The sequence below is a fragment of the Balaenoptera borealis genome (genome assembly GCF_965194805.1).
Source record: "Balaenoptera borealis genome assembly, chromosome: 13".
NCBI classification, from domain to species: domain Eukaryota; kingdom Metazoa; phylum Chordata; class Mammalia; order Artiodactyla; family Balaenopteridae; genus Balaenoptera; species Balaenoptera borealis.
This window is the reverse complement of record NC_138870.1, coordinates 21,868,061-21,891,311: the sequence shown is the minus strand read 5'-3', so window position 1 is coordinate 21,891,311 and position 23,251 is coordinate 21,868,061. Positions and strand designations below refer to the sequence as shown.

The 23,251-nt window shown below is 36.7% G+C and overlaps 1 protein-coding gene across 9 annotated transcripts in view; it reads left to right on the top strand.

Annotated features, from left to right (window-relative positions):
* LMNTD1 (lamin tail domain containing 1) overlaps window positions 1-23,251 on the top strand; it is a 419,515-nt gene that overhangs the window by 358,992 nt on the left and 37,272 nt on the right. For 6 of the 9 annotated variants that reach the window (XM_082352227.1, XM_082352224.1, XM_082352226.1 and 3 more), the window contains one exon: window positions 17,191-17,309. The exons of 1 other annotated variant lie outside the window; for it this stretch is intronic. In XM_082352227.1, the coding sequence (XP_082208353.1) occupies window positions 17,191-17,309 (119 nt within the window). Of the gene's footprint in view, window positions 1-6,667; window positions 17,310-23,251 lie in introns of those variants that run through there. 2 more of the 9 variants (XM_082352229.1, XM_082352228.1) reach the window with 2 other exon arrangements.

The following is a 23,251-nucleotide window of genomic DNA, read 5'->3' as shown; positions in this document are numbered from 1 at the left end:
TAGCTAGTATGGCTGAAGTGCATACTTATTGCCTATCAGCTTTGCCTTTAATAATGTAATTGATACTCAAATAGAGAAATGTGGAACATAGATGGAAAGGGATGGAGGACAGGGATGAAGGTGGTCATGTACAACTACAAATGATCTGAACCTTGAAGGATAAGTGGGAGTTTCCATTGGACAAAAGAGGACAGGACATTTTAGGCAGAAAAAACAACTATAATAAAAAAAGGCTGCATATGAGGTATCTAAAACAGTGAAATTTATAGAATCAGAGTGGAATAGTGGTTGCCAGGGCTGGGGAGAGGGGGATGGGGAGTTACTAATCAACAAGCATAAAGTTTCAATTAAACAAAATGGGTGTGTTCTCAAGATCTGCTGTACAACGTTGTACCTATAGTCAACAATTGTTGACTCTATTGTACACTTAATTTGTTAAGAGGGTAGATCTCATGTTAAATGTTATCACAATAAAATAAAATTAAATATAAGTAAATAAACAAGCAAACAAACCAAGGATGGGCAGCACTGAGAAATATCTAGTAACCTGCTGTGGTTAGATTATGGGGCTTGTGGGGAGAAATGGCTAGAGATGATGGTGGAGAGTCATTTAGGCCAAATCATGAACTAAGCTAAGGATTTTTTACTTTCTTCCCTGGGCATCAGAGAACTCAAACAATTACATCTCTGCTTCAGACAGTTTTGGTGATACTGTAGAGAATATACTAGAGGGAGACCATTTAGGGGCTATTTCAATAGTTTAGGAGAAATAGGATGTGAGTCTATAATGGTATTGTTGCAAAGAGAAGGGGCTGGAGGCAAGAGACATTTTTGACTATCTGTAATGGCTGATTGGGTATATTGAGGTGGAGAAGAAATAATCAAGGAGTCCAAAGCACTTGGCTTGAGCAACGTTATTGATTTTACTTGAGATTTTACAGGCAGATGGAGATAATATCTCCAGTATGTTTGGAAAGTGAGCAAGATAATTATCCTGGTTCTGTGCATAGCATGTCATGCGGAACACCCAGATGGTGAAATGAAATAGGCAATTGGAAATACAGATGATGGACAGTACCTGTTCTATACCATATGGATGGATATCCATATATATCCTTATATATATGCATATACATATTTTTTAACTTAATAGACAACTCACAGCCTAAGGAGGAAATACTTTAAAACTAAGATATGTAGTTTTATCGTTTGAGTCCATTTATAAATCGCATATCATAATTTATAAATATCAAAAGTATTCAAAAACTAAGTTTGGCTTATTTGGATATCTCATTGAGCTAACAAGTCCAAGGTTAGATCTTGATTGCCTTACAAGTGAGTTTGATTAGCAAATATTCCTGAGACAAGCCTTTGAAAAGTCTTTTTATTATTTTGCTCTAGTGAATTTCAAGATTGCGTGTTGTCGTATAGTAACAGATGGCACATAAAACTCCAGTACTGACTCAGCAAATGACAACCACGGGAATTGCTCAATATTGATGCATGGTCTGAATCGGCTCTAGTCTACTCCAATGGTAGTGAATCTTCATTGGAGTATTAAACAGCTTCCTCCTTTACATGGTTTGGCATTAAACCAATTCACATATACATGTAATATGTTGTGTGATCAGTATTTCTAGTCATACGGAAAGCATATTCTATTGTATTTGGTTACCTGTCCTCATGGGGCTCCCCAAGGAAAAAGACTACAGAGTTGAGTTGTTTGTTTTTGGCACATTCTCACCTACCAGTGTCACTGCTTTCTCAACCTTTAGGCACCTAAGTCGTCAAACTTACTCTGCTTGCCCAAAGGCACCACTAAAGTATTTCACTCAAACCTGCCCTTTCCGTGTGCCTGGACCACCTTTCCTCATCCTCTCTGGTGTCATTTAAACTCCCATTTAAGGAAACATCATGTTTTAGGGATTTAGGTTTATTCACAGTAGTATAAAAATGATCAGCTAATCTTCCCAGTGTGTGTGTGTGTGTGTGTGTATGTGTGTGTGTGTGTACATGCACACATGTACACAGGTGTGGCCCATGATGTAAAATGTCTGTTGCATAAATGACCTGCTTCCTGTTGTGCTCTGTGAGATGGGGGAAGGAAGACAACTAAGCAGGTGGACAATCAGGCAGGTGAACAGAGCAAGAAGCCTCTCAGGGGAGTGAAGTTGAGGCCCTAGTGTGTAGAAGGAGTCAGTCCATTGGGACTAGAGAATGGGTTCTCACCATCCCCTCCCCAACCCCAAATAGTCTCCCACCATGGGCTTTATAAGACAGGACAATGAGACCAGCACAGACCCTGAAATGCCCTACCCTCTCGGAATCTATTTTCTGAATGCAGGGGTACTTCCTAATGGGTCTCTGGAAGAGAAGCAATTGGCCCCGGTCAAAATGTCAAAGAAAGAGAGGTTTGGTTTTACTTTCTATCTCCTTCACTGAGTTATTTGCAGACCTTCTCAATACTTAATGGAAACAACGTATTACATCAATTCTACGATGATATTTTTTCACAATTTAACACCTCTGAAATTGAGATGCATCATATGCTCAATGGCAATCTGTGACATTGGTGTTGCCTGGATTGAATTTCTTATATAAACATTTACTTCCAACAGTTACCTAGGACCACTACCAACCTGAGACCACTTTACATTAAATTACATTCTGAGTTTTTTTACAATACATTGGTGGTGTGAATGCAGACCTCATACCTATGTGAGTAATGGCTGTGGTTCAAAATCTCAGGGGAGAGTTTTCTTTTCTCTCTTACCAGGCTAAGGTTGAAAAATTCAAGTTGTCCCTTGGGGATCCCGGCTTTATGCCGGGGTCTTTTATTAGATTCGCTTTCTTGGTGGTAGATAAAATAATGGTATATCTTATAGCCAAAAGAACTGAAGAAATTTGATATTGGAATTGAAAAGGTTCGCCAGGGACAAACATTCTTCCCAGTTTCTGACTTCTGAGCAGCAACACTGCCTTCTTCAGGTCTTCACTTGTCTTTCAGAGCCTGCCAACACCTCTCAAAAAGAATCAGGTAATCACCCTCCAGATGAATGATTCCCTGTGCAATTTGTAGGTATAATGGGATTTGTTAATTTGTAATTTCATCAAGATGTAATTTGTGAGTAAAGAATGTGATAAAGCTATAATTACCACTGTGGTGAATCTGTTCATTGCTTTTGCAGATACTTATAAGGTATCTATTCTGTTCACTGGAGAAGGAGCAAAGATGACCAAGAAATGGCCCCTGACCTCGGGGAGCATAGAGTCTATTATGATTGGATAAGGCATGTGCTAAACAACTGTAATGTAATGTAATGTATGTAATGTAATGTAATGTAGAATGTTATAATGCCATGGGAAAGAAATGGAAAACCTATCCCATGGATATTCAGGAGAGAAAGAAATCATTTTTAGTTTGGGAGAATCAAAAAATACTTTATGGAAGATATGGGTAATAAATATTAAGAATAAAAATAATAATGATTACCATTTAAAATGCTTTACTTACATTATTTTATGTAGTCCTCTATGAAATAGATGTTAATTCCATTTTACTGCTGAGAAAACTAGTTTTGAAGACTGAATAGATTTTTAGAGGCAGAAGCAGTGTTGGGAAGGGTGATGCTTATCAGTGGGAAAAGTCAGAACAAAGGCATGGATGTGGGAAAGCCAGGGGCACATACAAAGATACCACATAGATCAGTTTGATTGGAGCATCAGATAGGTAAAGGCAAGTGATAAGAGAGATAAAACAGTATTTTGTTTTAGCTGGGTAATGGAGGAATCGATGAGAGTTGTCATGGAGATAGAGTAAAATAAACTGATAGATGATTTATTGAATTCTAACAAAGGAGGAATATTTGTCAAAGATGAGGAAGTGATTCGGAGATTGAGTGTCTGGGTGAAAGTAATACTAGGAGAAGAAATAGTGAGCACAAGAGAATACAGGACATCAAGGTCCTGTCCTAATGAGCTCAATTATAAATGTCCTAATACTGTCTGTGCCAATAGAGTAAGAGCTTGGGGGGAAAGGCCAAGCAAGGTGTGGGATGTAATCAGTGGTGGTAGGGTTTATAAGGTCCTGAACATCAAGGCTAAAGTCCATGGAAGGATAATCTTAACCAGAGTGCTTCAAACTCAAATCCGGTTCAGGGAGGTACCATGATGTACCAAAAGTGATCCCCATAGCATGGACCTTGGTGACTCATGAAGTAGGGGAAGACTGACTCTCATCAGGGAAGACTTTCAGTGTCCAATGAGAGAAGCTGAGAGCAAAACTGAGCCACAAGGAAAAGGACTGATTTATGCTAAAAGGGTTGATTAAAGCCACTTTTGCCCCACTTCTAGTTACCAATCTCCTAGTGTACAAGGTTGACCTTTAACAAGGATACTCTGCATTCTAACATCTGGTAAACTGGCATAAAAATTGGGCATCAGAGACCTAAGCAGAAGGACCAGCCAGAAAGGCTTCTGCTGGGGCTTGTGGTCTTTCAATGAAAGACTGAAATGTTATGCTCTCCTCCTATTTAGGGATCTGTTAATTTCAAAGCACCCTGACCTCAGGCACGAGGAAGTCAAGAATTACATTATTTCTAGACCTTGTTTGTTCACAGGGAAGGTAGCTGGTATCTCCTGCCAGCCTGAGTTCTCATTAATTCTAGGACTGGGTTGAGCTCTATTTCCATCAGGGAGGTCCTTAGCAATTAGGGGCAACTGAGTAGGGTTGGAAAAATCTGAAACTTGCAGTAGGCAGTTGAAATTGCTGGATTAGTTTAAAGAGGAGAGCATAAACTAGAGATTTTAGAGTCATAAAGATACAATGGTTGCAGGTATATAAAAAAAAAAGGTGAAATTGTTGAAGGAAATAGGAAAGGGAAAAAGCAAAGAGAGGGAGGGCCAAAGACTAACACAAGGGGATCCTCTGAACTTGGAGAAAAAGAGGAGGAAGGGGAGTTGGACAAGAATTTGGAGGAAAAGAGGCCAAGAGAGAAGAGAATGACATCATATAGAAACAGAGCAGGATTAAAGCCGTTAGATGGGTCTACTAGGAGGTCATTGTGATCCCTAAGAGCAGGCATGATTTATCCATGAGGGAACAAATCATATCACAGTGGATTTAACGTGAATAAGCAGTAAGGAAATGAAAGCAGTATAGCTTTTCCCCCCCAGAGATATTTGGCTGTGGAAGGAAAGAGGGAGGGAGGGAGGGAAGGAGAAATATGCTAGCATAGTAGCTCAGAGTTGAGAGAAGTTTTTCTTTTTGATTTTCAAATCTTTGAAATTTTGTCTTTGAAAATAATTTTCTCGAATTTTCATTGTCTTACTGCTTCTATTTCATGCCATGGGATTAGATTCATAGGGTCCTGGATTCAGTCCCTGCTGCCATGTATTAGCTTTACCTTTTCCATTAAGCACAAGCTGTATGATTTTGACAAGTTACTTAATCATACATGTTTCATGTGCAGATGAACCGTTTCACTTTGTTTACTTTGTGATTCTTCTTCCCAGGAGAAGATCTGAATAAATCAGTTGTCATCATTCAGTGCAGAACAATACTTCTGCCAAGAATGGCCCACCAAAACCTTCTCAGAGGTGCTAAAATATGTGTACAAGGTTTTTACAAGATAAACAATGATGAATCTAGAATAATAATACCACCTTATACGTATATTGTTCTTTAAACATTTACAAAGACCTTTCACAGGCATTTTCTTATTAAATTTGCATAACACACTGTGAAAGCAGGAGGAGAAGAGTGAAGTAGCCATAAAAAAGCTAGATAATGAGGCCAAATAAAAATTGCCAAGTAACAAAATAAATTTGAATCTCATCTTAAATTTGTCATGGAACATACAGGCTCTAGGACCAGCTCTTTTGTCTAAGCACAATACTAAAGAGAATATTTCTTTTATTGACTGAAGCCACCAGTACAGTAAATAGATGAACTAAAAGGCATAGAAATATTTTATTTAAACAATATGAGGATAAGGATTTAGTAAGGGCTGCCCAGGTAATTTGGACTAATTCTCCTACTGAAAACAAATAGAAAAGCTGGGAAAATGTAACAGAACTAAAGACACCAGAAAACTATCAAGTCAGTCAAGCATCATGATTCCAAGACCCAGAAGAATGAAAAGACCCAGAAAGATAACCCATCTTTACAGCCATATTTGCCCTAAATTTGTCAGGTTATTTAGGAAGAATTGGTTGAGAGAATGAACAGAGATTTTACAGATTTATGGACATGGAGGACAAAAGTTGAAGTTCAAGGTCCAACAAAGAGTAGAAGCACTGGTAACACCCCCCTGCAGACTTCTGGTTGGAACCTTGAAAGTCAAACCGTTGGAACCTTAAAAGTCAAACCCTAGGAGTAAGAAAAAACCAGACATAGATTGGCCTTCACAGAAACTGAAACCCAGCTTCAAATTGTCTTAACCCCTGACTGAATTGATTTAGTTAATATGGACTTTCTAGTGTCCCTAGCTGCCTAATAGATACTCTCTAAAGGAATGTATCAATTTAGGCCTAAATTACATCTATAATTTTTTCATAAACTATGTTTGTTACTCAATCAAGAATACTCAAGGGCTTCCGTGGTGGCACAGTGGTTAAGAATCCGTCTGCCAATGCAGGGGACACAGGTTCGAGCCCTAGTCCGGGAAGATCCCACATGCCACGGAGCAAGTAAGCCCGCAAGCCACAACTACTGAGCCTGAGCTCTAGAGCCCACAAGCCACAACTACTGAGCCCGTGTGCCACAACTACTGAAGCCCACGTGCCTAGAGCCCGTGCTCTGCAACAAGAGAAGCCACTGCAATGAGAAGACCACGCACCACAACGAAGAGTAGCCCCCGCTTGCCACAGCTAGGAAAACCTGCGTGCAGCAACAAAGACCCAATGCAGCCAAAAATAAATAAATAAAATTAATAAATTTATTTAAAAAAATAAGAATACTCAAAAATATGAGGAAACAAGACAGGTGCCTGAACACAGACAGAAATAATAGATATAAGGAACTTATACTATTCAATAGCAAAAATATATATATATATATAAAATAATCTGGTAAAAAAAAAAATGGGCAAAGGACCTGAATAAACATTTTCCCAAAGAAGGCATACAGATGGCCAATAGGCACATGAAGAGGTGCTCAACATCACTAATTATCAGACAAAGGCAAATCAAAATCACAATGAGATGTCACCTCACACCTGCTAGGATGACTTTCATCAAAAAGACAAGCAATAACAAGTGTTGGTGAAGATGTAAGGAAAAGGGAGTCCTTGCGCACTGTTGGTAGAAATGTAAAATACAGACAAAATTTGCAAAACAATGATGAATTTTCATATACTTCTCTCTGTAATTTTTATAATAAGTAGGGAAAATCAGTAAGGATAAAAATAATTTGAATAACACAATTATTGCAATTAGTCTAATTGAGACATATAAAACACTATACTCAGCAAATTCAAAGTATGCACTCTTTTCAAAAATACAGAAAAATTTTTACAAAAATGGACCATATGCTTACCATGAGGTAAAATCAACAAAATTTCAAAGAGCTTAAATTATTCAGAGTATGTACTCTGACCACAGAGGAATTTAGTTAAAAATCACTAACAAAAAAATAACTTGAAAATCTTCATATGTTTGGAAATTAAGCAATAGCTATCTAAAAATTATGTAAATTTTTAAAATATATTTAAAGAAATGATAATTAAAATACTACATAGTAAAATTTATGGAATAAAGCTAAAGCCATGCTTAGTGGGGAATGCCATTAGGCCTTAACTGCCTATATCAGAAAATAAAAATAGGCTGTAAAGTAATTATCTAAATAGCCATCTCAAGTATTCACAAAAATAATAGCAAACTGAACCCAAAGAAAGTTTTAGAACGTATAATAAAGAGGATCAAAAGCCAGTGCTTGGTTCTTTAAAAAGACTGATTAAATTAACAAAGGGGAAAATATATAGAAGAGGCAAATAACCAATATCAGTCATGAAAAGGGAGATAACATCACAGATTCCTTTTGAAAAAATTTTGGTAAAAACACAGCCTACCAGAAATCAACAAAGAAGAAATAGAAAATATAAACAGTCCTAAAACTACTGAAGAAATTGAATTTTAAAACTGCCCAGAAAATAAAGTCCAGAACCAGAATGTTTCACCAGTAAATTCTGCCCAGGATATAAGGAAGTAATAATGCCAATCTTGCACAATTTCTTCCAGATAATGGAAAAAGAGAAAACACTTACCAACTTGTTTTATGAAACCAGCATGATCTTTCGTTCGTTCTTTTTATTTTATTTTTTTACAAGGTAATGGCTACAATTCCCTGTGCTATTCAATATATTTTTGTTGCTTATCTATTTTATACATAGCAGTTTTTATCTCTATATCCCATCCCCCTAACTTGCCCCTTCCTCTTCCCTCTCCCCACTGGTAACCACTAGTTTTTTTCCTGTATCTGTGAGTCTGTTTTCTGTTTTGCTACATACATTCATTTGTATTATTTTTTAGATTCCACATATAAGTAATATCATGCAGTATTTGTCTTTCTCTGTCTTTTTTCACTAAGCACAATATTCTCCACATCCATCCATATTGCTGCAAATGACAGAATTTCATTTTTTTATGGCTGAGTAATATTCTATTGTGTATATATACCACATCTTCTTTACCCATTCGTCTGTTCCTGGACACTTGAGTTACTTCCATATCTTGCCTATTGTAAATAGTGCTGCTAGGAACATTGGGGTGCATATATCCTTACAAATCAGTGTTTTCATTTTTTCCAGGTATATACCCAGGAGCGGAATTGCTGGATCATATGGTAGTTCTATTTTTAGTTTTTTGACCATAACGTTTTCCACAGTGGCTGCACCAATTTACATTCCCACCAACAGTGTACAAGTGTTCCCTTTTCTCCACATCCTTCCCAACATTTTTTATCTGTAAACTTTTTGATGATAGCCATTCTGACAGGTGTGAGGCAATAGCTCATTGTTGATTTGACTTGCATTTCTCTAATAATTAGGAATGTTGAACATCTTTTCACAGGACTGTTAGCCATCTCTATGTGTTCTTTGGGAAAATATCTATTCAGGTCTTCTGCCCATTTCCTTATTGTGTTATTTGTTTTTTTGATATTGAATTGTATGAGCTGTTATATATTTTGGATATTAACACCTTGTTGGTTGTCATTTGTGAATATTTTCTCCCATTCTGTAGGTTGTATTTTCATTTTGTTGATGGCTTCCTTTGTTGTGCAAAAGCTTTTAAGTTTAATTAGGTTCCATTTATTTATTTTTGCTTTTATTTCAGAGCCCAGCATAATCTTCATACCAAAACCTGACAAGAATATCACCAAAAAGCAAGATTAGAGATAATCCATTCTTTCCAAATTGATCTGTAGATTCAGTGCAATCCCAAAAATCTAAGCCGGTATTTTTTTTTTTAATTGACAAGATGATTCTAAAAATTCACATGGAAATCAAAGAACCTAGAATAGTCATGATAGTATTGAACAAATTTTTTGAAAGACCTATATACTATACTATAAAATTACTCTAATTAAGACAGTGCAGTAATGGCACAAGGATAGACAAATAAATTAATAGAACAGAATAGAGACCCAAACACATATGGCCACATGATTTACAACTGAGGTACTATTGTCTTTCAATGGGAGAAATGCTGTCTTCTGGGAGGAATGCTGTCTTCTCAGTAAAGAGTGCAGGGTCTACTGGATAACTCTGTGAAAAAAAGGACTAAACCTTGAATCCTTCTGCATATTATACACAATAATTAATTTAAGGTGGTTCATAAATATTAAAGGTACAAAAGTAAAACTTCCAGGAGAAAAAATAGTCTAATATTTCCATGGTCTCAATTTAAATAAATATTTCTTGAATAGGACACAAAGTCATTAAGAAAAAAGATTGATAAATTGGACTTCATTAAAACCAAGAATCTCTACTCATAAAATGCACCTTTCAGAGAGTAAAAAGACAAATTACAATCTGAGAGAATATAATTGTAATACATAAATCCAGCAAAGAACTTTGATCTGGAATAAATAAAGAACTCTTATAAATCCAAAAAAAAAAGAAAGAAAAGAAAAACATACACACACACACTCTTACATACAAATAGAAGCAAGAAACTCCTGAAATATCCAGTAATTAATATAATTATTGAGCCATTAGGAACAAGTAAATGGCTAGATAATGCATACTGAGAATGTATTCTACTCCTTGGCCTGGTTCACAGCCCTCCCTGATCTGGTCTCCCCTATCTATCTGACTCTACCTAGGACTGCACACCCAGCCCATCTCTCTGCCTCAGCCATTAATATGCCTACCCCATGTCTACCCCTGGATTTTGATGCTCACCAGAAAAGTACATTCAACACTGTCTAGTCACAACAGACAATTAATATGTATTTGTTGAGTGAACACATGCATGAAAATATAAGATAATAAATGCCTTCCTTCCTGTTCTCTGCTTTTCCAAATCCTATCTATCCTTTAAGGTCCACACATATCTCATCTCTTCTGTGAAGTCTTTTCTAACCACAACAGCAAAAGTACTAATTCTTCCCTGAGTTCTTCTAGTTCTTAACAGAACTATCCTTTGATTTTTATCACATTCTGTCATGCATTATTTTTTTCATATTCACAGATACTACTGTCCCATCAAAAGAATAAATTCCAGAAGAGCAAGGAACATGGCTGTCACCTATTTATACCATTATAGAGTATCTGTCCAATAGTCTTTTAAACAGTGGTGCTCTGTATTTTTCAGGGAATGATGGAGTATAATGATGAAGAATACAATCTCTAAAGTCAGACAGACCTGAATGCTGGCCCTGGTTCTGCCACTTCATAGCTGTGTGACTCTGGGCAATTATCTGACTGCTCTAAGTGTCAGTTTCATCATCTGTGAAAGACGGATAATTACACATCCTTAAAAGGATGAAATGAAATAATATACATAGAGTACTTAACACAAATAGGAAATATATGTTAAATGATAGCTAGTAGTAGTAGTAGTAGTATTCACTATCGATTATGGCTCTGAATTGTAAAAGCATTTACTCAGAAAATAAGGGAGAAACAAGCATGAACACAGAACAATAACAACAAAACTAAGGATAATAGAACAGCCAAAGAAAATTTCCAGTGTATAAAAATGTCCAGCTTGTCTTTCTTCTACTACAGACTAATCTACATGTGGCCAAAGGTTAGAGAGTTCCATTCCCTCACACTGCATGAATTTTCTCATTCCATCTCAGATGTCTGGTTTCTCACCTCTTTCTAACATGCAGGGTCTCAAACAAATGACACAGGATAATTTCAGACACAGTATTATCCACCCTGATAATTTATTTTCTGTTCCTAGTGAAGGTTAGAGGTGTCCTTTTCTTGCAAAAGACATAACGTGGACCTCGGAGTCCTTAATATCCTAGGAGCCTCTCAATTTCTTCTGTTCTCTCATTTGCACATGAAGAGAAGAGCTGCTAACCAACTTAAATTTAATTTACCAGTTTAAATTTGCTTGTACTTCGAATTGTTGGGAGAATAATGAAAGCAGCTTCATTTATGTAGACAGAACTATCAGGGGGGTTCTCAAGAGTAACGAATCCACCCTTAGTGAACTGTACCCCTCCTTGCCACCTATTGCCATCATCAGTCATGAATAATGCTGACAGTAGCTACAACTGATCAAATTTGTTACGTGTGCCCTAGCCAGGGAAGAAGGGTTGAGGCCCCTCCTTGCCTGGGTGTGCTTCCACAGTGAGCTGGGCCAGGCTCCATTCAGTCTTATATTTGTGCCTGATGCCATGGGTAGGGCTCATATTCAGGCTTCTAATAACTCTCTTTCATACTCCTTTAAGCCACTGCTGCTCGTACTTGTTCCACGGGGCACTAGTGTCCCATAAGCTGTAGAGAGGGAGCGTTCGACTGTAATATTGAATAATGATCGCCTTTACCCTGTGTGCAAAAGGAACAAAGTTAATGGATCGCATTTTCTCAATTGAAATTGTTCTCCAATCCTTTTTTACAAGTCTTTGGCTCCAGACACCACTTTTCTGCTTAAGGTTGCCAGTCGATGAGAGAAGAAAATGAAACTGCAAATTCATATCAAATAGGAAAACTCAAAACCAATCGTTTATTCTTGGCTCAACAATTTGTTGGGTGTTTTATTGTGTTTTAAAACGTGTGAGCCGGTGGTTATGAGTTTACATGGTATCCAAATAATATGAAGTGCATTTCTTGTTCCTAGTAAAAATATATAAAAACGGTGTGTAGAGGAAATAAAAAAATATATTGATTTGTATTTTTAAAAATATTTTACAAGAAAATGGTGTTCTGCAAATAAGAGCATACGTTCTGGATCTCTGCCTTTCTGAAAAAGTCTGAGATGCCCTGTCTTAGAATAAGTATTTTATTCCTCTAAAGAACATGTGTAGAAATGATTCGTGGATAAAGGCTGAGCCTCAATACGTGTACCCTGTGTGTGAAGTAACCGTGCAGTTATATATGAACCATTGCTAAAACTGGTACGAATGTCTGAGGATTCAAACCACTGTTTGACGTTTAGTATCACATATGCAGATATTCTTAGTGCTGTTTGGCAATAGAGTTTTGTGATTGGGAAGGGCCATGAAGGTATTTGAGCAAGCTATCTGAAACTCGAACCTCCCAATAAATGGTCCTTTATCCTCTCTGTGAACACCTACTGTAGGACCTTCACATGACCCTGACGTCAAGGTGAAATAATAGCATCTCTGTTCAAGGCTGTGTTATTTACATGTGGTTCTGTGTGAAGGAAATGAAGAAACACAGTATATTTTTAGACTAGTAAGATGCTTTACAATAGGAATTTATACTATAATATGGGTGCAAATGTGAAACTGTATTCCTATATATACAAACTCTTTGAATCTTAGTGGAACATGTCATGTTTTAAATTGTAATCTTCAATTGCATATTACTCAGTTTGGAAATTTCCACCCATGGCCTGAGAGAGGAAGAAAATTCTCTTTATATATACAACCTTCATTCACACAAGACATTTTATTTATATTACTGATTTAATAAAAAAATCCCCTACTGTGCAAATGTTCTCCATATGTGGAGACAGAGGACCAGGATGCATAAAGCCAGTTCTTTGTGTTTTTCAACTTTTAAAAAATTATGGACATATAATATTTTGTCTTTTTTTGATTACTGAATATGGTGGTATTTTGCCACTTTTAATTTTTTCTTAATCAAGGTAAAAGCTCATAATATAAAACTCAGTTTTCATCATCTTATTTTGCCCTGTATCTACTCTTATGGGGCTTCAATTTCTCATGCAAAATTCTGGTGTTTTCCCAATAGAGGATAAGGCCAAAGAGAAATGACACAGAGTCCGGAAGTTGGGAGAGAGTGATTTGAGACCAGTGCAAAGAGAAAGATCAGGACAAAGCTGGTTCGGGAGTAGGTAAGTGGTTAGGCAGTTATCATGGAAGGAGTTAGGAAGACATTGGACAGGAATTACAGCGGAGAAACAGGGAGTATAGTGAAGGGGATTTTGTAACAAATGGATGTGAGACCAAGTCCTGGCTCTGCCATCTATTGACCATATAACCTTGGAAGAGGTATTCATCTCTCTGAACTCCCACTTCCTCATTTGGGAAAATGGGGAGATGCGGGGTTACATTCCCCCCATCTTCCAGAGCTGTGGTGAAAGAACCTGTGTGAAGGCTACTGAACCTCATAAACAGTAAGTGTTTCTGCTTTTCCCTCTCAGCTCTATCTTGACTCTGTCCTTCCTGAATTAGAGACAGCCATGAAGATGATGCTATCAATGTGTGGAGTCTACACATCCCCAAATGATCCTCCCTTTTCACAACAGAGAATTTCAAACATTTATAGAAAAAAATAAACATGATGTATAACAAACCTCCAGTACCCATTACCTAGCTTCAACTATTACAAGTCACTTCCCATCATTTTCATCCACAACTCCATCTACTCCCTACCCTCTGTATTATTTTGAAGCAAATCTAGACATCGTATCATTTTATCTCTAAATGTTTCAGTATGTATTCTAAACAACAAGGCATCTTGTTTAAAAAAAATACAATCATAATACCGTAAAACACCTTAAATATTTAACATTTATTCCTTAGTATCATTAAATATCCAGAGTACTTAAATTTCCAATGTCTTATGCATTTTTTACAGTTTGCTTGAATTAGGTTATAAATTATATCCACAAATTACAAAGGGTGTCTTTTAAATCTCTTGATCTATTAGCTAACGTGCTCTTCTGTTCTCTGTATTTTATGTAAGTTAGAGGATTCATCAGATTCAGGTTGATTTTGTTATTGTTGCTACGGTTATTACCTATATCAGATAAGTTATAACAGCCACATGAATACACCAAGTGGTATTGCCATTGATGATGTAATTTTTCCAAACTGATGAACAATTCTTGGAAAAGGTCTGAACAAACCAATCTATAATCTTCCCTCAATGTAAGTAATTGTGTACAAAATAATTAAAAGGGTACAAAAATATTTTGTATTTATATGTAATATGGAGCTAGGCTTTAGGCTCAAATAATTATAAACTATTTTTCATCTACATGAATGTCTGGCAAGTCATGTGGTACATGGGAAAATTCTTTGCCAAGTAGGATTATCTGCCACATTTCAGAAAATCTAGCATTTCTGGATCCTGTCCGCTAAATGCCAGTAGCACCCCACCAAATCTTTATGACTAGTATTAATGTCCCCTAATATTTACAAAATTCCCCTTATGATTCACTTCATCTCCTTTTGAAAACCACTGGCTTAGTTTGAGAAGCAGTAAAAGAGGAAATTGATTTTAATTGCATATATGCTCTAATTTGGGGAAGGGAAATAAGGAAAATATCCTGTGTGGGAAATAACTATTGAAACGTTCACAATTTCAAAGCTTTTCAAAGTTGTTCTCAGTTGGCAGAACTTTGTTTCTCCAAACTATGCTGGAAAATGTGGATAGGCGCTCTGATAAAACAAATGAGGTCATAATGACATCATGCTAACATATGTGGTTCAAGTACAGAAATTTTTACAGCTAGGAAACCATCCAGACAGGTAGATTTAGGGAAACTGGGACAGTGGCACGAAATAATAAATCCATTTTTAAATCTTTTCTAAACATAAGTATAAATTTATAAATCTCTTTATGCTGTATTTATGCAATTGGCCTATAATGCTGATAAGGAATTTCTCTTCATCTCTGAGATGAAGAAAATACAGTCAAATGTTTACTCTCCTCTCGTTTACTTGCCTCATTATGTGATATACTTCTTGCCTTTTTCTTTTATTAAAAGAGTTACTTTCTTCATTGTCCTTTGTATTTAAATACTGTTCATCATTCCAAGATGGAAGCCATTTTCCTTTTTTTTTTTTAAGATATACATCTATATATTTTATTTTAACATCTTTATTGGAGTATAATTGCTTTACAATGGTGTGTTAGTTTCTGCTTTATAACGAAGTGAATCAGCCATACATATACATATATCTCCTCCCTCTTGCGTCTCCCTCCCACCCTCCCTATCCCACCCCTCTAGGTGGTCACAAATCACTGAGTTGATCTCCCTGTGCTATGTGGCTGCTTCCCACTAGCTATCAATTTTACATTTGGTAGTGTATATATGTCCATGCCACTCTCTCACTTTGTCCCAGCTTACACTTCCCCCTCCCCGTGTCCTCAAGTCCATTCTCTACACCTGTGTCTTTGTTCCTTTCCTGCCCCTAGGTTCTTCAGAACCTTTTTTTTTTTTTTTTTTTAGATTCCATATATATGTGTTAGCATACAGTATTTGTTTTTCTCTTTCTGACTTACTTCACTCTGTATGACAGACTCTAGGTCCATCCACCTCACTATAAATAACTCAATTTCATTTCTTTTTATGGCTGAGTAATATTCCATTGTATATATGTGCCACATCTTCTTTATCCATTCATCTGTCGATGGACACTTATGTTGCTTCCATGTCCTGGCTATTGTAAATAGAACTGCAATGAACATTGTGGTACATGACTCTTTTTGAAGTATGGTTTTCTCAGGGTATATGCCCAGTAGTGGGATTGCTGTGTCATATGGTAGTTCTATTTTTAGTTTTTTGGAAGCCATTTTCTAATCTAAATTGGAAGATATTTTATCATTATTCCTTGAAGTGGGAATTATTTGTTCATAGTAACTTGCTGGTTCCTGGTACACAGCAGATGCTTATTTAAATATTTATTGAATGAACTTACTCATCCAGTAATCATCATCATTCTATATCTTATTACTGTGTACGATCATTTACTTTCATATGGGTTAATTTTATTCCCATGCCATTATTATCATGACACATTGTGTGGATCTTTTACTCAAGATAGAACCTGAATTAAGTGATTTCTTCTAAATCATATTGCTGGTGTAACTAGAAGAATTTAGAACTCCTGGCTTTGATTTCACTGTTTCTACCAATAGGTTTCTTTTCGCCTTAAAAGTATACTGTTCCTGCTGCCTAGCTGTTGCCATGTGCTCAAAGAGCATTTGTCAAAACAAAACAAACAAAAAGACAAAAAACAGTGATTAACTCCCCCAATATTTGCATACTAGCCTTAATCCTAAGAAATCCAAAATAGGATATCAAACATTTTGATGGCAAAGTTTGTCTGGTAGGATAAACGGCTCTCTTAAAAGCAAGTTACTGTTATTTGATGTCTGCAAACTGCAAAGCAGGTGCAGCATTAACATAGTAATTATTCAGAGACTGGAACTTTGTAACTATGGAGACATTACTTCACAGTGTTCTAACAGGCAGTGTTGGCCAGATGTGAAAGTTGTAATCATAAAGGTAGCTTTGCTGGGTTACTGCGCTGCCTCTTGAGTTGCTTCCAATGAGTGCTACACACCTTCATCTTGATTTGTTTAATATTTTTAGCCAATATCAGTATTGGCTATATCAGTGCTTACATATTCATATTAGAATCCTGGTTCTGGCCCCAGCTTGGTTAAGAAATCATGAAGTCTGGCAGGTGCTTTAAGGTAGTTAGATTAACAAGTGAGGTCACTCAAAAAAGAAAATCTGCCTTGAAGCTCAGCTCTATTCACTGACTAATGTCATGATTTGTTTTCCCAGAAAAGAAAAAAGACTTCTCTTCCAGCCAAGATGAAAGACACACAAGCCACTCAGGAAATTTCAGCGGTCCTGCAGAGTGAAGTCCATGAGCAGGAAGATAAAATGGAAAATCAAGCGCAGTAAGACAGGCACAAATGAGTTTTAGAAGTTGAGGATGGAGTATCTGACCTCTTTGTTTCAAAACAGCTTATAAAAAGTTAGAACTAGAATCGAGTCTACAAATTTCCTAAAATTAATTAATGATAACATACAATTTCCCCAACCACTGTTTTATAAGGTTTAGTCTTTGAGTAATGTAAAAATTCAGCTAGACAGATCTCCATCATATCAGACCTGGTTGAGATTCCAAAGCTCATATCTAGCATGTTAATTGTTTCTTTAAGGTAATTGGCAGGCAGTTTCTTTAAAACTGCTTTATTAACCTGGGGACAGAGAACTGCTAGAGAATTTTGGTTTGGGAAATGTCTGTGAGGATGTTAAATAAAAGCGACAACTCTCTTTTTACTACTAATGTAAATCATTCTATCAAATAAAGCATTAGCATTGGTTTTCCAATGTTTTCTAGAAAATGATCTCTAATACTGAATATACACAGTTTAAGGCTAATGCTACTTTAGATCTAGATGCCCTGTGTTTACTGATCAGTTCAAGTCTGTTTTTTTTATTAGTTATCTGTTTTACACATATTAGTGTATACATGTCAATTCCAATCTCCCAATTCATCCCACCACCACCACAATCCCCCACCCCCAGCTTTCCCCCCTGGGTGTCCATGTGTTTGTTCTCTACATCTGTGTTTCTATTTCTGCCTTGCAAACCAGTTCATCTGTACCATTTTTCTAGATTCCACATATATGAGTTAATATACGATATTTGTTTTTCTCTTTCTGACTTACTTCACTCTATATGACAGTCTCTAGGTCCAACCACATCTCTACAAATGACCGAATTTCATTCCTTTTTATGGCTGAGTAATATTCTATTGTATATATGTACCACATCTTCTTTATCCATTCGTCTGTCGATGGGCATTTAGGTTGCTTCCATGACCTAACTATTGTAAATAGTTGTGCATTGAACATTGGGGTTCATGTGTCTTTTTGAATTATGGTTTTCTCTGGGTATATGCCCAGTAGTGGGATTGCTGGGTCGTATGGTAATTGTATTTTTAGTTTTTTAAGGAACCTCCATACTGTTCTCCATAGTGGCTGTATCAGTTTACATTCCCACCAACAGTGCAAGAGGGTTCCCTTTTCTCCACACCCTCTCCAGCATTTGTGGTTTGTAAATTTTCTGATGATACCCATTCTAACCGGTGTGAGGTGATACCTCATTGTAGTTTTGATTTGCATTTCTCTAATAATTAGTGATGTTGAGCAGCTTTTCATGTGCCTATTCGTCATCTGTATGTCTTCTTTGGAGAAATGTCTATTTAGGTCTTCTGTCCATTTTTTGATTGGGTTGTTTGTTTTTTTTAATATTGGGCTCCATGAGCTGTTTATATATTTTGGAGATTAATCCTCTGTCTGTTGATACGTTTGCAAATATTTTCTCCCACTCTGAGTGTTCTCTTTTCGTCTTGTTTATAGTTTCCTTTGCTGTCCAAAAGCTTTTAAGTTTCATTAGGTCCCATGTGTTTATTTTTGTTTTTATTTCCATTACTCTAGGAGGTGGGTCAAAAAAGATCTTGCTGTGATTTATGTCAAAGAGTGTTCTTCCTATGTTGTCCTCTAACAGTTTTATAGTGTCTGATCTTACATTTAGGTCTTTAATCCATTTGGAGTTTATTTTGTGTATGGTGTTAGGGAGTGTTCTAACTTCATTCTTTTACATGTAGCTGTCCAGTTTTCCCAGCACCACTTATTGAAGAGACCATCTTTTCTCCATTGTATATCCTTGCCTCTTTGTCATAGATTAGTTGACCATAGGTGTGTGGGTTTATCTCTGGGATTTCTATCCTGTTCTATTGATCTGTATTTCTGTTTTTCTGCCAGTACCATATTGTCTTGATTACTGTAGCTTTGTAATATAGTCTGAAGTCAGGGAGACTGATACTTCCAGCTCCATTTTTTTTCCTCAAGACTGCTTTAGCTATTCGGGGTCTTTTGTGTCTAGAAGATGTTTTGTTCTAGTTCTGTAAAAAATGCCAGTGGTAATTTGATAGGGGTTGCATTGAATCTGTAGATTGCTTTGGGTAGTATAGTCATTTTCACAATATTGATTCTTCCAATCCACGAACATGGTATATCTCCATCTGTTTGTGTAATCTTTGATTTCTTTCATCAGTGTCTTATAATTCTCTGAGTACAGGTCTTTTACCGCCTTAGGTAGGTTTATTCCTAGGTATTTTATTCTTTTTGTAGCAATGGTGAATGGGATTGTTTCCTTAATTTCTCTTTCTGATCTTTCCTTGTTAGTGTATAGGAATACAAGAGATTTCTGTGCATAAATTTTGTATCCTGCAACTGTACCAAATTCATTGATTAGCTCTAGTAGTTTTCTGATGGCATCTTTAGGATTCTCTGTGTATAGCATCATGTCATCTGCGAACAGTGACAGTTTTACTTCTTCTTTTCCAGTTTGTGTTCTTTTTATTTCCTTTTCCTCTCTGATTTCTGTGGCTTGGACTTCCAAAACTATGTTGAATTATAGTGGCAAGAGTGGATGTCCTTGTGTTGTTCCTGATCTTAGAGAAAATGCTTTCAGTTTTTCACCATTGAGAATGATGTTTGCTGTGGGTTTGTCATATATGGCCTTTATTATGTTGAGGTAGGTTCCCTCTATGCGAACCTTCTGGAGAGTTTTTATCACAAATGGGTGTTGAATTTTGTCAAAAGCTTTTTCTGCATCTATTGAGATGATCATATGGTTTTTATTCTTCGATTTGTTAATATAGTGTATCACATTGATTGATTTGAGTATATTGAAGGATCCTTGCATCCCTGGGATAAATCCCACTTGATCATGGTGTATGATCCTGTTAATGTGTTGTTGCACTCTGTTTGCTACTATTTTACTGCGGATTTTTGCATCTATATTTATCAGTGATATTGGTCTGTAATTTTGTTTTTTTGTAGTATCTTTGTCTGGTTTGGGTATCAGGGTGATGGTGGCCTTGTAGAATGAGTTTGGCAGTGTTCCTTCTTCTGCAAATTTTGGAAGAGTTTCAGAAGCATTGGTGTTAGCTCTTCTCTAAATGTTTGATAGAATTCACCTGTGAAGCCATCTGGTCCTGGACTTTAGTTTGTTGGAAGATTTTTAATCACAGTTTCAATTTCATTACTTGTGATTGGTCTGTTCATATTTTCTATTTCTTCCTGGTTCAGTCTTGGAAGGTTACCTTGAAAGGTATACCTTTCTAAGAATTTGTCCATTTCTTCCAGGTTGTCCATTTTATTGGCATAGAGTTGCTTGTAATAGTCTCTTAGGATGCTTTGTATTTCTGCAGTGTCTGTTGTAACTTCTCCTTTTTCATTTCTAATTTTATTGGTTTGAGTCCTCTCCCTCTTTTTCTTCATGAGTCTGGTTAAAGTTTTATCAATTTTGTTTATCTTCTCAGAGAACCAGCTTTTAGTTTTATTGATCTTTGCTATTGTTTTCTTTGTTTCTATTTCACTTATTTCTGCTCTGATATTTATGATTTCTTTCCTTCTACTAACTTTCGATTTTGTTTGTTCTTCTTTCTCTAGTTCCTTTAGGTGTAAGTTTAGATTGTTTATTTGAGATGTTTCTTGTTTCTTGAGGTCGGATTGTATTGCTATAAACTTCCCTCTTAGAACTGCTTTTGCTATATCCCATAGGTTTTGGATCATCGTGTTTTCGTTGTCATTTGTCTCTAGGTATTTTTTGATTTCCTCTTCGATTTCTTCAGTGATCTCTTGGTTATTTAGTAACGTATTGTTTAGCCTCCATGTGTTTGTGTTTTTTGCGTTTTTTTCCCTGTAATTGATTTCTAATCTCATAGCATTGTGGTAGGAAAAGATGCTTGGTATGATTTCAATTTTCTTAAATTTACCAAGGCTTGATTTGTGACCCAAGATGTGATTTATCCTGGAGAATGTTCCATGTGCACTTGAGAAGAAAGTGTAATCTGCTGTTTTTGGATGGAATGTCCTATAATTATCAATTAAATCTATCTGGTTTATTGTGTCATTTACAGCTTGTGTTTCCTTATTAATTTTCTCTTTGGATGATCTGTCCATTGGTGTAAGTGAGGTGTTAAAGTCCCCCACTATTACTGTGTTACTGTCGATTTCCTCTTTTATAGCTGTTAGAGTTTGCCTTATGTATTAGGGTGCTCCTATGTTGGGTGCATATATATTTATAATTTTTATATCTACTTCTTGTATTGATCCCTTGATCATTATGTTGTGTCCTTCCTTGTTTCTTGTAACATTCTTTATTTTAAAGTCTATTTTATCTGATATGAGTATAGCTACTCCAGCTTTCTTTTGATTTCCATTTGCATGGAATATTTTTTTCCATCCCCTCACTTTCAGTCTGTATGTGTCCCTAGGTCTGAAGTGGGTCTCTTGTAGACAGCATATATATGGGTCTTGGTTTTGTATCCATTCAGCAAGCCTTTGTCTTTTGGTTGGAACATTTAATTCATTCATATTTAAGGTAATTATCAATATGTATGTTCCTATTACCATTCCATTTTCTTAATTGTTTTGGTTTTGTTTTTGTAGGTCCTTTTCTTCTCTTGTGTTTCCCACTGAGAGAAGTTCCTTTAGCATTTGTTGTAGAGCTGGTTTGGTGGTGCTGAATTCTCTTAGCTTTTGCTTCTCTGTAAAGCTTTTCATTTCTCCATTGAGTCTGAATTGAGATCCTCACTGGGTACAGTAATCTTGGTTGTAAGTTCTTCCCTTCCATCACTTTAAATATATTGTGCCACTCCCTTCTGGCTTGAAGAGTTTTTGCTTAGAAATCAGCTGTTAACCTTATGGGAGTTCCCTTGTATGTTATTTGTCATTTTTCCCTTGTTGCTTTTAATAATTGTTCTTTGTCTTTAATTTTTGTCAATTTGATTACTATGGGTCTCAGCATGTTTCTCCTTGGCTTTATCCTGCCTCGGACTTTCTGCGCTTCCTGGACTTGGGTGCTTATTTCTTTTCCCATGTTAGGGAAGTTTTCGACTATAATCTCTTCAAGTATTTTCTCGGCTCCTTTCTCTCTCTCTCCTCTTTCTGGGACCCCTATAATGTGAATGCTGGTGCATTTAATGTTGTCCCAGAGGTCTCTTAGGCTGTCTTCATTTCTTTTCTTTCTTTTTTCTTTATTCTGTTCATGGCAGTGAATTCCACCATTCTGTCTTCCAGGTCACTTATCCGTTCTTCTGCCTCAGTTATTCTGCTATTGATTCCTTCTAGTATATTTTTCATTTCAGTTATTGTATTGTTCATCTCTGTTTGTTTGTTCTTTAATTCTTCTAGGTGTTTGTTCTTTAATCCTTCTAGGTCTTTGTTAAACATTTCTTGCATCTTCTCAATCTTTGCCTCCATTCTTTTCTGAGGTCCTGGATCTTCTTCACTATCATTATTCTGAATTGTTTTTCTGGAAGGTTGCCTATCTCCACTTCATTTAGTTGTTTTTCTGGGGTTTTATCTTGTTCCTTCACCTGGTACATAGCCCTCTACCTTTTCATTTTGTCTGTACTTCTGTGAATGTGGTTTTTGTTCTACAGGCTGCAGAATTGTAGTTCTTCTAGCTTCTGCTGTCTTCCCTCTGGTGGATGAGGGTATCTAAGAGGCTTGTGCAAGTTTCCTGATGGGAGGGACTGGTGGTGGGTGTAGCTGACTGTTGCCCTGGTGGGCAGAGCTCAGTAAAACTTTAATCCCCTTGTCTGCTGATGGATGGGGCTGTTGGTTCCCTCCCTGTTGGCTGTTTGTTTGGCCTGAGCTGACCCAGCACTGGAGGCTACAGACTCTTTGGTGGGCCTAATGGCAGACTCTGGGAGGGCTTATGCCAAGAAATACTTCCCAGAACTTCTGCTACCAGTGTCCTTGTCCCAGTGGTGAGGCACAGCCACCCCCTGCCTCTGCAGGACACCGTCCAACAC